The sequence below is a fragment of the Mandrillus leucophaeus genome, unplaced genomic scaffold (assembly GCF_000951045.1).
Source record: "Mandrillus leucophaeus isolate KB7577 unplaced genomic scaffold, Mleu.le_1.0 Scaffold318, whole genome shotgun sequence".
NCBI classification, from domain to species: Eukaryota; Metazoa; Chordata; class Mammalia; order Primates; family Cercopithecidae; genus Mandrillus; species Mandrillus leucophaeus.
Window position 1 is genome coordinate 2688381 of NW_012103343.1, and position 13006 is coordinate 2701386.

Below are 13006 nucleotides of genomic sequence, written 5' to 3' on the forward strand. Positions count from 1 at the left end.
GACCTCCAACTCCAGGCCTCAAGCAATCCTCCCATCTCGGCCTCCCAAAGTGCTGGGATTACAGGGTGAGCCACAACGCCCAGCCAACTGGAAAGCCTTTATTAGGATATAAAATGGTGTAAAGCTAAGAACAAGACCAAACCTCCATTCTTGAGTAGCTTTTGAGGGGGAATATCCATCCAGTTTTTTTGTTTCTTCTTCATCTCTGTTTGGCTTTGAACATTTCTCCTGTCATTCAATAACTACTGCTCAAGATGAGCAGAGGAGCAGATGAAAATGCAAGTCAGTTACAATCTTACTAACTGTAAACACCTCTGGCATAATGAAATCAATTGTTGAAATGTAGATGTGGTATTTAAAAATCAAGAAATAGGATTATGGGATTAACAGAGGTCTTAGTTTCATCTACCCATGCAATATCATTATAGTTTAGCAAAAATAAAAAGACTGCCACCGGACTACAGACATCTTTCTCAGAATTCCTGCATCAATTCTAAGCAATCTTATCAAAGTCTTGAGTGCTTGGTACTCAGATTTCACTGTACACTTTTACCCATGTCTGAATTCCCCAGGACTGCTATAACAATTAAACAACCGAAATTTGTTCTCTCACATTTCTGGAGTCTGAAATCAAGGTGTTAGCAAGGCCATGCTCCCTCTGAAGGCTCTATGGAGGGAGGAATCCTTTGCCTCTTCCAACTTCTGGTGATTCCAGGTAGTCCTTGCCCTCTGGTAGCATAACTGTAACTTTCACTGCCACCTTCACATAGTCTCTTTTCATTTGTGTGTGTCTTCTCTTCTTGTAAGGACACTAGGCATTGGATTTAGGGCCCATCCTAAATCCAGGATAAATTTGCCTCAAGATCCTTACCTAATTATATCTGCAAAGACCCTATTTCCAAATACAGTAGTTCACCCTTAACCAGGATTTCACATTTTTTTTTTTTTTTTTTGAGATGGAGTTTCATTCTTGTTGTCCAGGCTGGAGAGCAATGGCGTGATCTTGGCTCACTGCAACCTCCGCCTCCCAGGTTCAAGCGATTCTCCTGCCTCAGCTTCCCAAGTAGCTGTGATCAGTTATGTGCCACCACACACAGCTAATTTTGTATTTTTAGTAAGAGACAAGGTTTCACCATGTTGGCCAGGCTGGTCTCAAACTCGTGACCTCCCAAAGTGCTGGGATTACAGGCGTGAGCCACCACGCCCGGCCCACGATTTCACTTTCTATACTTTCAGTTACCCTAATTAAACCATAGTCCGAAATAAACATTTCATACATTTTAAATAATTTTTATTAGAGTATATTGTCACAACTCTTTCATCTTATTAGTTCTGCTGTTAATTTAAGTGCCAAATTCATAAACTTTATCATAGGGGTACGTATGCATAAGAAAACAAACAGTATATATAAGGTTCAGTACTATCTGTGGTTTCAGTCATCCACTGGGGATCTTGCAAATGTATCCACCACAGATAAGGGTGGGGGTGGGGGGTGGCTACTGTAAAGTCACATTGTGACAGTCCAGGTGTACATGAAATTTGGGGGGACGCTATTCACTATATCACATAAGCAACATAATGCCTCTTTTGACACAGTAAGATTTTTTAAAAAGACTCAAATTTTAATTCAGCTTGATAAAATCTGAATTCTTCTTCTGGGGAAGTTTCTTTTTGAGACAGGATCTCACTCTGTCAGGCCAGAGTGCAGTAGTGTGATCACACCTCACTGCAGCCTCAAGCAATGTTCCCACCTCAGCCTACTGACTAGCTGGGACTACAGGTGCACTACCACACCTGGCTAAGTTTTAAAATTTTTGCAGAGATAGGGTCTTGCCATGTTGCCAGGCTGGTCTCAAACTCCTAGCCTCAAGCGATCCTCCCACCTCAGGCTCCCAAAGTGCTGGGATTACAGGCATGAGCCACTGTAGCTGGCCTCTGGAGAAAACTTTTAGAAATATACCTTTAATTTTTGAAAGAAAACTAAACCAAACAACAAGAAAAAAATCAAATCTCTAAAAGTAAGTATACCCATTTATTTACTGGCTAAAACTGATGATGAATGAAGAAAAAGTACCTTCTGATAGAAATAAAGCATTATAGATCAGTGCTATTTATAATTTATTACTTGTTAAAGTAACTTCAGCTTTCTCATAACAATTCAATAAGCCCTCTCCTAGAACTCAGGAGCTTTTAAATTTATGTGTTTTACTAAGAAAGCCTTTTTAAAAAAATCCCTAAGCTATATGTTTTTAAAACATTTAAAATTGATTTTTTACATTTTGAAAGGTGAAATTATAATCATCTTCAAAACATACAGTAAAATGTATTACGTAGTCAAGTATCAATTATTTCAAATAGCATGACAATTTAACTACAAATAATTTCAAATCCTAACAAATATAATTACCTAATGTTTAAGTAATTTTATAAATAAATTACCAAATTAGAAGACAATATTGATTGACTACATTTTACAAACTATAAGAATATATCCCACACTTCATATATTTTAACACCCCAGGGTATTTTTCTACATTAATAAAATTCATTCTATTATAAATTTTCAGGAATTCTTTCTGATGTACCAAGATTTCATATGAAAAAGCAGAAGCTATTTTTTTATTTCTGATATAAAACAGTAAGTATGAACCCAATGTAGAAATCTGAAGTTAGACAATTCCTTTGGCAGAAAACAATCATAAACAGGTCTTAATATAAATAGAATCCATAAGCTCATAAAAAGGAAAGAAAATAACCCTGTGTTTCTTAACACCGAAAGAATCATCAGTACACAGATTTAAAATCATTTTTATCTTTCGACAGCCTGCAACACAAAATTTATTACATATGGCAAAAAATAATTTTTAATTTAAGAGGGAAAAAAACTTCTGCATGTATAAACTTTCACTGATAAATGCCAATATATACTATATATATATGTCATGTTTTATTATTCTAAAACTACATTATTTATAATGGCTGATCCCAATTTAGTGGGTGTGCAGTATTTATACTGGCTCAAAAACATGCTGAATTAAGCTTTTATAACTGAGATCACAATTATACATGAAATACACAAACATTAAAATAAGTTTATTAAATACAGTTCGGGAGAAAAATGTAAGAAATTCCATATATATGCAAATGTTGACTATTATCAAGAGCATCTTTGGATTTTTTTAAATGTTTTTTAAAAATTATTATTTTGTAAAGAACAGAAGATTTGTTTCCAAAAAGTAAGGTGCCATTCAGAAGTATATAAGTGAATTAACATAAAGGAAAATACTCAAAAACAGAACACGAAATATTAAAGGTTAAAACTTTCTGTTCAGTTATTTGTATCTGAAGTTAATGACATAAACTGAGCTTTCAAATACTGCTAATTTTTCCACTTAAATGTAGATCACGTACCATATAGACTATTTTGTTCTAGGATAGTTTCTTTGAAAAAGGAACATATTTATAATCAAATTTCTGTAGATAAACGGCAACATTTTCAGAGAATTAGCTTGAAATGGATTTAGTAGAAAGACTAACAGCCTTCTTTAAAAACACAAATATAGAAATCTTGCTTCCATGTAAGTAACTTTTTAAAAACTAATGTCCATTGTTTTTCCCAGTCTGAATATGTTTCCATATGCATATGTATTTGCAATTTCTATTTTCCAATATGTAAAAAGTTGGTAGATAATGAAGTAGTGTGCAAATTTTTAGGAGAGAAAACAATCCCTATTTGTTTACTACCAAACTCCCACAGTTATATAGAATCTATTAGCACTATAAACTAACTCAAAATGCAGGCTGCAGAAAAACTGCTTCAATAGCCTCCCTATCAATCTGTCACCTTCTATGAAGTCATCATCTGCTATTATTGCACAGGCTGAGAATTACTTCTGAAAGAAATCGTCAATTTTTTTCAACAGCTTGGTATGTTGACAGTTTAGCAATGGTGCAAGTGATTTGACTTCTTTAAAAAAACAATACATCACTAAAAACACACTTATCATCCATGCTTGGTATATCTCACAACAAATTATTAGGAATGTCTCATGGCTCAAATTCACACGCAATCCCATAAAAAGCGTATGCAGCATCTCTGCACACCACATTCCAGGAAGGAAAACAAATGAACCATATCTTCATTAGGAATAGCCAAAGTCACCTGAAAAGGTTATTAGTGACAACTGTAAATACCAGAGATACATATAGGAAACAAAATGTTTTTCCTCAGGGAATGGAAATGTTTCGTGGGATAATCCTTCACAGTTGGCATGACTGTTTGGGGGACTAACTAAATGCTTTATCACACATCTGCATTTACAAGGTCTTCACTGTTAATCACAGAAAACATTTTTGTTCCTTCCAGATTGCTCTTGCTTCTGTAGACAATTATATGCTAATTATTATTTAACGTAACAGCGAGAGCAAAAGTGACAATACTGCAAACACAACTGCAATTTAAGGAGCCAAAAAGAAATATGCTGGCAAGCTAAATGCTTACACACACAAAAGTTAGGCTTTTAAAATAACAGTGTGTGAGAAACTCTGAAAAAAAATATTTCAAGTTCTTCAGTGCTCTTATGACATTTTAGGGGGAAACAGTGGTTTCCTTAAAATAATATTTTAATACTCCTATCTCATACTGTTTAGTGTCACAAGGCTACTTAAAGGGTATCTAGATTTATGTAGAGAAAACTGAAAGTAAGACAAAACTAACTGAAAGCATCTTTAAGCTGCCTCTGATCAAAAGATTGACTTCAAACAAACCGGACTGAAAAAAAGAACCTTTATGGCCTTGTAGAGTAAGAGAGGTTTTTGTGCTTTATTTATTCATGGTCCTTTCGAGTTAAGAGGAAAAAAAGTTTTAATATTTTCAGGTTGGTATCACAAGGATTGAATAATACACTTATGAAGGCTTTCAAGAAAATGCTTGCTTTGTTTCTAAAGGAGAGGCTGCTGATGGTAATTTGTGTGCTGCTGTGCAACTGGATGAGCTGGAACTGTCACCGGAAAGCCTGCCAGTTGAGGCAAATTGGAAGTAGTGTTCTGATAAGATGACATATCCACAGACATCCCCATTTGCTGAGTGTAAGCAGTTGTACCAGTAGCTGACTGTAGGTTAGAGTTCTGGTTCATATAAGTAGGATTGGAAACAGTGTCTTGTCCAGTGCTACAAACAAAATTTTAAAAAGAAAACTATATTTACTTTGCAATATCTAGGTTACAGTTAAGAGATCATCATGACAAAAATGCCTTTTCCATCTTCAAGTTTATGTAGCTCTGCTGTTCTGATTACAATTTAATCATTCCAGCCATTGAATACTGTTAATCAAATTTTCTTTCTTTTTTTTTGAGATGGGATCTTGCTCTGTTGCCCAGGCTGGGGTGCAGATCATAGCTCACTGCATTCTCGAACTCCTGGGCTCAAGCAATCCTCCTGCCTCAGCCTCCTGAGTAGCTGGGGCTATTTTTAAAAGATTTAAATTAGTCCAGACTAATTTAAAAAAATTTCTTTTTGTAGAGACTGGGTCTTGCTATGTTGCCCAGGATGGTCTCAAACTCCTGGACTCAAGTGATCCCCTGGCCTCGGCCTCTCAAAGTGTTGGGATTACAGGCATAAGCCACCATGCCGAGCTTGTTAATGTAATTTTTATATTGGTAAGAAGAGAGAGGTACTTGAAAACAAACAAAATGTAAGATTCTAAGACCAGTTTAACTTCCCTTCTCCAGAATCTCTAACTAAAAACATTCAGAAACCATCTGAGGAGATGTAAACTGTTCTTGACTGAAGTACCCTTGGCCAGTTGCAATGAGAATGGAGTCCTGGCTCAAGATGCCACTTTTAGCCTATATTCTCCCTCTGCAACTCCCAATCCAGCACAAAGAAGTCCGCCTCTTCTCTGTAAACCTCTTTCAAGCTTTCCTTCAGTAAGGACTTTCTACTTTTAAAAGGAAAACAGTGTAGTCTGCATAGGGCCCAAAATCTACCCTCACGATACTCCGAAACTATTTCTTTATTGACATTTCACAAACTAAGCTGAAAAATCACACCAAATTGCAAGACTTGTTTGTTCCTATAACTACTATGGCATACATTTCTCTTAAAAATATATATATAATTTTGGCCGGATGCGGTGGCTCACACCTGTAATCCCAGCACTTTGGGAGGCCGAGACGGGCGGATCACGAGGTCAGGAGATCGAGACCATCCTGGCTAACAGTGAAACCTGTCTCTACTAAAAATACAAAAACAAAATTAGCCGGGTGTGGTGGCGGGCGCCTATAGTCCCAGTTACTCGGGAGGCTGAGGTGGGAGAACGGCATGAACCCGGGAGGCGGAGTTTGCAGTGAGCCGAGATCGCGCCACTGCACTCCAGCCTGGGTGACAGAACAAGACTCCGTCTCACACACACACAAAAAATATATATATATACACACACACAGACACACACATATATACGTATACATATATATACGTGTGTGTGTGTGTATATATATATAAATAAAACAGGCGTGAGCCACTGCGCCCGGCAGTTTTAGGGCTGTGCTCAGAGGCTCATGCCTCTAATCCCAGCATTTTGGGAGGCCAAGGTGAGAGAATTGCTTGGGCTAGCCTGGTTTGAGACCAGCCCAGGCAACATGACTATACCCATCTCTACAAAAAATTAAAAACATTAGCTGGGCGTAGTATGTGCCTGTGGTCTCAGCTACTCAGGAGGCAGAGGTTGGAAGATTCCTTAAGCCCGGAAGTTGGAGGCTGCAGTGCACTATGATCACACCACTGTACTCCAGCCGGGGTGATAAAGCTCCATCTAAAAAAAAGTTTCAATAAAAAAATTACATAATTTTTTTTTTTTTTTTGAGACGGAGTCTTGCTCTGTAGCCCGGCCTGGAGTGCAATGGCCGGATCTCAGCTCACTGCAAGCTCTGCCTCCCGGGTTTACGCCATTCTCCTGCCTCAGCCTCCGGAGTAGCTGGGACTACAGGCGCCCGCCACCTCACCTGGCTAGTTTTTTGTATTTTTAGTAGAGACGGGGTTTCACCATGTTAGCCAGGATGGTCTCGATCTCCTGACCTCGTGATCCGCCCGTCTCGGCCTCCCAAAGTGCTGGGATTACAGGCTTGAGCCACCGCGCCCGGCCAAAATTACATAATTTTAAATTCCACCAAATATACTGCTTGCAATAAAAGAGAATTAGTTTCAACACTACACCACTTTTTTCTCCATATTCCTAGTGTTACCAAGGACAGCAAAATTTTATATTTTATTCTAACTGAACACTAATCTGAACAGATTTATTTAATATTCATAAAATATCTAAAATTCATACTCATGGAGTTTGAGGGTGGGAAGGGACCTTACAGATCATCTACATATGATTATATTGAATGAACATTTTGTATGGTTAAGCAAAGTGAATAGAAAGAAAGATTTAAATACAACTCTCAGAGTAGAAGTGTTTTTATTAAAAAACAGAAATACAGCGCTGGGTGCAGTGGTGCATGCCTATAATCCTAGCACTTTGAGAAGCCATAGCAGGCGGATTCCTTGAGCTCAGGAGTTTGAGACCAGCCTGGGCAACACGGCGAAACCCCACTTTGACAAAAAAATACAAAAATTAGCAGAGCATGGTGGTGCTCGCCTGTAGTCCTAGCTATTCGAGGGGCTGAGGAGGGTGGATAGCTTGAGACCGGGAGGTCAAGACTGTAGTGAGCTGAGATCATGCCTCTGCACTCTAGCCTGGGTGACTGAGTGAGACCTTGTCTTAAAAAAAAAAAACAAAAAACCCCTTGTTGGCCAGGCACGGCGGCTCACACCTATAATCCCAGCACTTTGGGAGGCTGAGGCGGGTGGATCATCACGAGGTCAGGAGTTTGAGACCAGCCTCACCAACATGCTGAAACCCCGTCTCTACTAAAAATACAAAAATATCAGATGGGCGTGGTGGCACCTGCCTGTAATCCCAGCTACTCAGGAGGCTGAGGCAGGAGAATTGCTTGAACCTGGGAGGCAGAGGTTGCAGTGAGCAGGGATCTAGCCACTACACTCCAGCCTGGGTGAAAGAGGGAGACTCTGTCTCAAAAAAACAAAGCAAAACAAAAAAAACCTGAACTACAAATTCCACAGTTCAAACACGCTTCTTTTTAAGGGTCAAAGTAACAACAGTTTTCTAATTTTTAGGAGTACATGCAGACAAATAAGTCTGGGGCTACTTCACAGGCTGATTATAGCACAGTGCTAAGCACATAATAGGCTTAGTCTCATAAAGGACAATTAGCTTTATTTTGTCCCAGGGATGCAGACTGTAAGCTTAAGGGCGGGCAATAATCTCAGTATGGGTAGCAAAGCTAAGGTAACACCATTCCACTTCACAGGATTATGAATAAACAGTTCTGTAACTTCATCTTAATAAGGGTCTATATATTCCCATTCTGAAAATCTAGGAAAATTAACACATATAATTATAAAATTAGCACAGCTCCCAAAACTTACCTTAAATATGACGTTTGAGCAGGCTGTGTTGTCACTGAGGAATTCACATTTGGAGGCAGAGATCTCAGTGGACCAATCTGATCGGGTCCTAGGCTATAGCTTTGGGCAACAGTTACTTGGTGAATGCTCTGACCCATATAGTTTCCACCATGTGATTGAACTGGATATGTCTATTAATCAGAAAGAAAAAGTTGATTCACGAATCTCCCAAACATGTGCCTAATAATATATTTAAAATGTTAAAAGACTTAAAGGAAAGAAACTATATGTCTTTGGGAAGCAATCTGATTCTACCAATCTATCCATCTTAGAACTAAAAGTGGTGAGCTGTCAAATCACAGTGCCATATCTATGGAAATTTGATTTGTTTGGCTGTTCTTTTATTTTTACAGAGAGCCGGGAGAAAGACAGGTGGTATACTTTTAAGTAGTGGATTGCCATCTATCCAGGTTGCCTATTACTCAGTAAACATGTCTTGTTGTAGAGCCACAGAAAACTGTACACTCCCTTGAAGGGAAGCCCACCATCACTTAAAGTCACTATAAGAATGATAACCTTCTTTACCCTCATCCCAGGATGACTCATCCAACTCCTTCCTAAGAATGAAACTTAAAAGAACAAGCTGAAAAAGAAACGGTATAAGGATGCCAGGGCTTCCCTGGCAATGTCTACTTTATCTCTTACCTTTAAGACAAACAGGACAAAAGTAAGGAAGAGTTATTGGTAAAAGACATGTATCCTCAGGAAAGAGCAAAAATGGTTTAGGTCTCTTTGGACATTTATATGTGCCCTACTTATTTTCAGGACAACAGCTCCTTAAGGACAGGGTCTACCACCTGTCTACTATATATAGCATCAAAACAATGCACACATTTAATATCATATCATACCATAATGATCATCAATCCAGTTTTAAATTAAGCTATTTTTTAAAGCAAAGACCATTTATCTGAAAATTTAGAATGCTAGAAATCCCAAATAAGCTATATTAAGTACAATCACATTACCTCCTTAGTAGACATGTAACAATCTACTGACAATAGGCTGAGACTGTGAGAATCAGCTTCTTCTGCAGTTTAGGGTTCCTGAGTAGCCTACACAGATACAACTAACTTGTTACCCCAATTGCTTCTAGTAGAGATGTATTTTTGTCAAATTAGAATAGAAACTTTTGAATATTTCAAATGCTCGAGTGAATAGTGAGGAATCAAACAGAAAGTTAACTTTTCAGAGAAATGAGTTGTGCTTGGCAAAACACAGTAAGTAGAATGCAAGTAAACACCAAAACCTGACACAGAATAGCAAATAACCCTTTACAGACACATAAAAAAGCCAACACAGTTTTATCATACAACGATGCAGACACTGCTTTTTGTCCCACGTTCACAGCAGCAGCAAACAACTCTGAAAACAGAAGCAAACTGAGTAACTCCCAAATGTCTTTTGCAGCCAGAAATCTTTCTTACCCTCCTAATTTTCAAAAAGATCAAGGCATGGCACATTTGATAAATGTATCTTGTCTGACGTGACAGTTACCATAGTGACTATTCTTTTTTTACTTAACAATTATGTTGTGTCAAGTCATCTAAATTATTCACCCACATTCTACCCTTTCTCCTTGGTGTCTCCTTCACATGTACCTTTAGATACCAGTGTTCATAAATTAACATGCATTTTGCTCATCCAAGCTCATTCTGAATTCAATTGGCTAACTGGCTGAAATTTCAAAATGCTTCTGAATGGGGATACTGACAAATATAAAGTATTCACTTCATATGGCAAGCACACAAAGAAGGTGAAAAGTACTGGAAAAAGATGGCTTACGGATGTTCATGGATGGCTTATGGAGTCTGTACCTCCTAGATGTGTATCATATCTTTGCTATGCACAAATTTTTAACAATTTAAGTCATGCAGCTAAGTAAAGGAAGTATAAAGCATACTCTAGAAGTTCATTGTGCCTGTTAATAATCATGTGAGTCAAATAAATCTTTATGAAAATTTGTAAAGAAATGTTAAATCTTGTTGAGCAGCAGCAAAGTGTTGGTACCCGGGGAACTTCTGATATGCTAGGTACCATCCGAAATCAAAAGATTTATACTCCACATTTACAAAAAGGATTTATACTTACATAAAAGATTTATGCTTTATACTTACAAAAGCATATGAAGAACCAGAACTACCCTCACATACTTAATGGTCTTTTCATCCATGTTAAAACTGAACTATAATGTATTTGTGAAATGTCAGTATCTGTCTAAGTTGTTCTGGTGAATGTTAATTGTTCAGTCAATATTTACTGAAACAATCAAAGATAAATTTTGTAATTTTATTTACATACAAAAGAAATCTTAATACTATGCTGTAAAACACTTTCTTTTACTTTAAAACTTGTTTATAATTTAGAAAATGTTCTCAAAAAACATGCTCACCTGCATTGGAACCCCGGATGATGCAGGTGGGTAATGTGCTGGAGGGTGGAGCTTTGAATAGACTGAGTACACTGGTGCTTCATTCACCAATTTGTTATATAGTTCCAGAGCTTCCAGGACTTTTACATTCAATTCAGACAATTCTGAATGCTTCCTGATGTAGAAGAAAAGTATTATAATACTCTTCTAGTTTTTAGCATCTGTTTAGTAATATGAATTATTTTTTAAATTTAGCACAATTTCTATTCATATATCAAAAGGCTATTTTATATTTAATGAAAGAATATTCACAAAGGGAAACTGAGAGGAAGAACTGCTTAATCCTTGTACTAGCTAGCCTGATACTAAGGCAGGAAAATAGGGTCTGGAGGCAGGGAATCTAAGGCTGTTTTTCAAGCTGACTTCTTGTAACTACACTGAAAGGAAAACCAACCCTAACTTTCCACACCTAAGTAACAAAAGGACCAGAGGCTGCTCCCTTTGCAAACTCCCCACGTTTTCTGTGCAGCAGATGGGAAATTGGGTGTCCGAAAAAAATCAGACTGATTACAAGTCCAATCTTCGTTTGCAACTTTGTAACTTCAGCCTCTGAATGGTTGCTGTCCACAACCAGCCTCTGAATGGCTGCTCCAGCCTCTGAATGGTTGCTGTCCACAACCAGTCAGACTGACTGTGGGCGGAGTCTTCCTTTGCATACAAGCATAACTGTAACTTCTCCCTAGCCTCTAATTGGTTGCTTTTTGCAACCAATCAGATGGTTGCACAGCACTGTGACCTTTGTAACTTCATTTCAGCCTCTGGTTGGCTGCTTTCTGCAACCAGACTGATCGTGAACTTCCACTTCATTTACATGAGGTGAGCATGAAGCGGCCAATGGGAAACTTCTAGGGGGTACTGTACTTGGACCCAAGAAGGTTCTGTATCCGGGTCCTTAAGCTGCTGCTCAGGCCCACTCCCACACTGTGGGGCGTACTTTCGTTTTCAATAAATCTCTGCTTTTGTTCTTCTGTTGCTTCGATCTTTCTTTCCTTTGCTGGGCATTCTGTCCAATTCTTTCTTCAAAATGCCAAGAACCTGGACAACCTGCAGTCATAATCCTCTACCAGTGACAAAATGACTTTATAATATTAGGGAAAAGTCCTTTCCATGCCTCATAAAATGCAATCAATTCATAATTTTGGTGCTGAGAGAATTTACTTTCACACATTCCAGTTTTATTTTGAGAATTCAATTATTAAAAAGAAAATTCTCAATTTGGGTAAGAATCTGGGCCTGAATTATAAATCTCAATAAAAGAAAGTACCCAGGCAAGGCCCAGAACCTCTATGAAGTACACGATATGATGGAAATTTAAAAACACTTGTTAAAAAAAAAAAAATCACACACATTTTCATTTGTTTATATCCATAAAAATATCAACTAAAAAAAAAACCTACTTAAATAATTACCCATGAAAATCCAAGTAAAAACAATGTGTAAGACTAGTCTCTACAGCTCGTTTGTTGGTTGATTTTGAGAAAGTAAGTAAACCAATACTCTATTATGTAGTAACAACAAATCCAAATAAAAGCATCTTCAAATATGACCAAGAAGCTTCAGAGCAGACTCTTCCTACTTGAAACAATTTTGTCTGTTCCCCTGGGAGTAATAAAGAACTCTCTTTGCACTGTCAAATTTATAAAAGTTAAGCAACCACTTTTCATCTGGCCTGAAACATCCACAAGCCTTTTTATTGAAATGTGGTTCTTTCTACATAAACACAGAGAGGCAACAAGCAGAGGCACACAGACACAGGACTACCAAGTAAACAGCCACTGAGTCCTATCAAGATTTGTCACCGTTCTTCTACTAGTCTTTTACGTCTGAACAACAACAACAAAAAGTTTGTTCCCTCTCTGGTAGGAATGACTGCATTAAGCAGGTCAAACTCTATTATCAAAAATAAGAGTTACGAGCCACCCAGAAAGCTACAGAAATTAGTGCCATGCTAACAAATGCATAACTAAAATTTAACTGTAGGAAATCCACAAAACCCAGTATGTTGATGAAACAACAGAAAAATGCAGTAGGAAGACGTGATC

The 13006-nt window shown here is 37.8% G+C and overlaps 1 protein-coding gene across 1 annotated transcript in view; it reads right to left on the minus strand.

The window, feature by feature from the left end:
* Positions 1 to 4798: 4798 nt before the first annotated feature.
* Positions 4799 to 13006, minus strand: part of STAM2 (signal transducing adaptor molecule (SH3 domain and ITAM motif) 2) — a 52413-nt gene continuing 44205 nt past the window's right edge. The window contains exons 12-14 of the mRNA XM_011987851.1: positions 10926 to 11079; positions 8495 to 8664; positions 4799 to 5170 (exon numbers count right to left, since the gene is read on the minus strand). Coding sequence (XP_011843241.1) covers positions 4942 to 5170; positions 8495 to 8664; positions 10926 to 11079 — 553 coding nt within the window. The 3' untranslated portion in view covers positions 4799 to 4941. The remainder of the gene's footprint in view (positions 5171 to 8494; positions 8665 to 10925; positions 11080 to 13006) is intronic.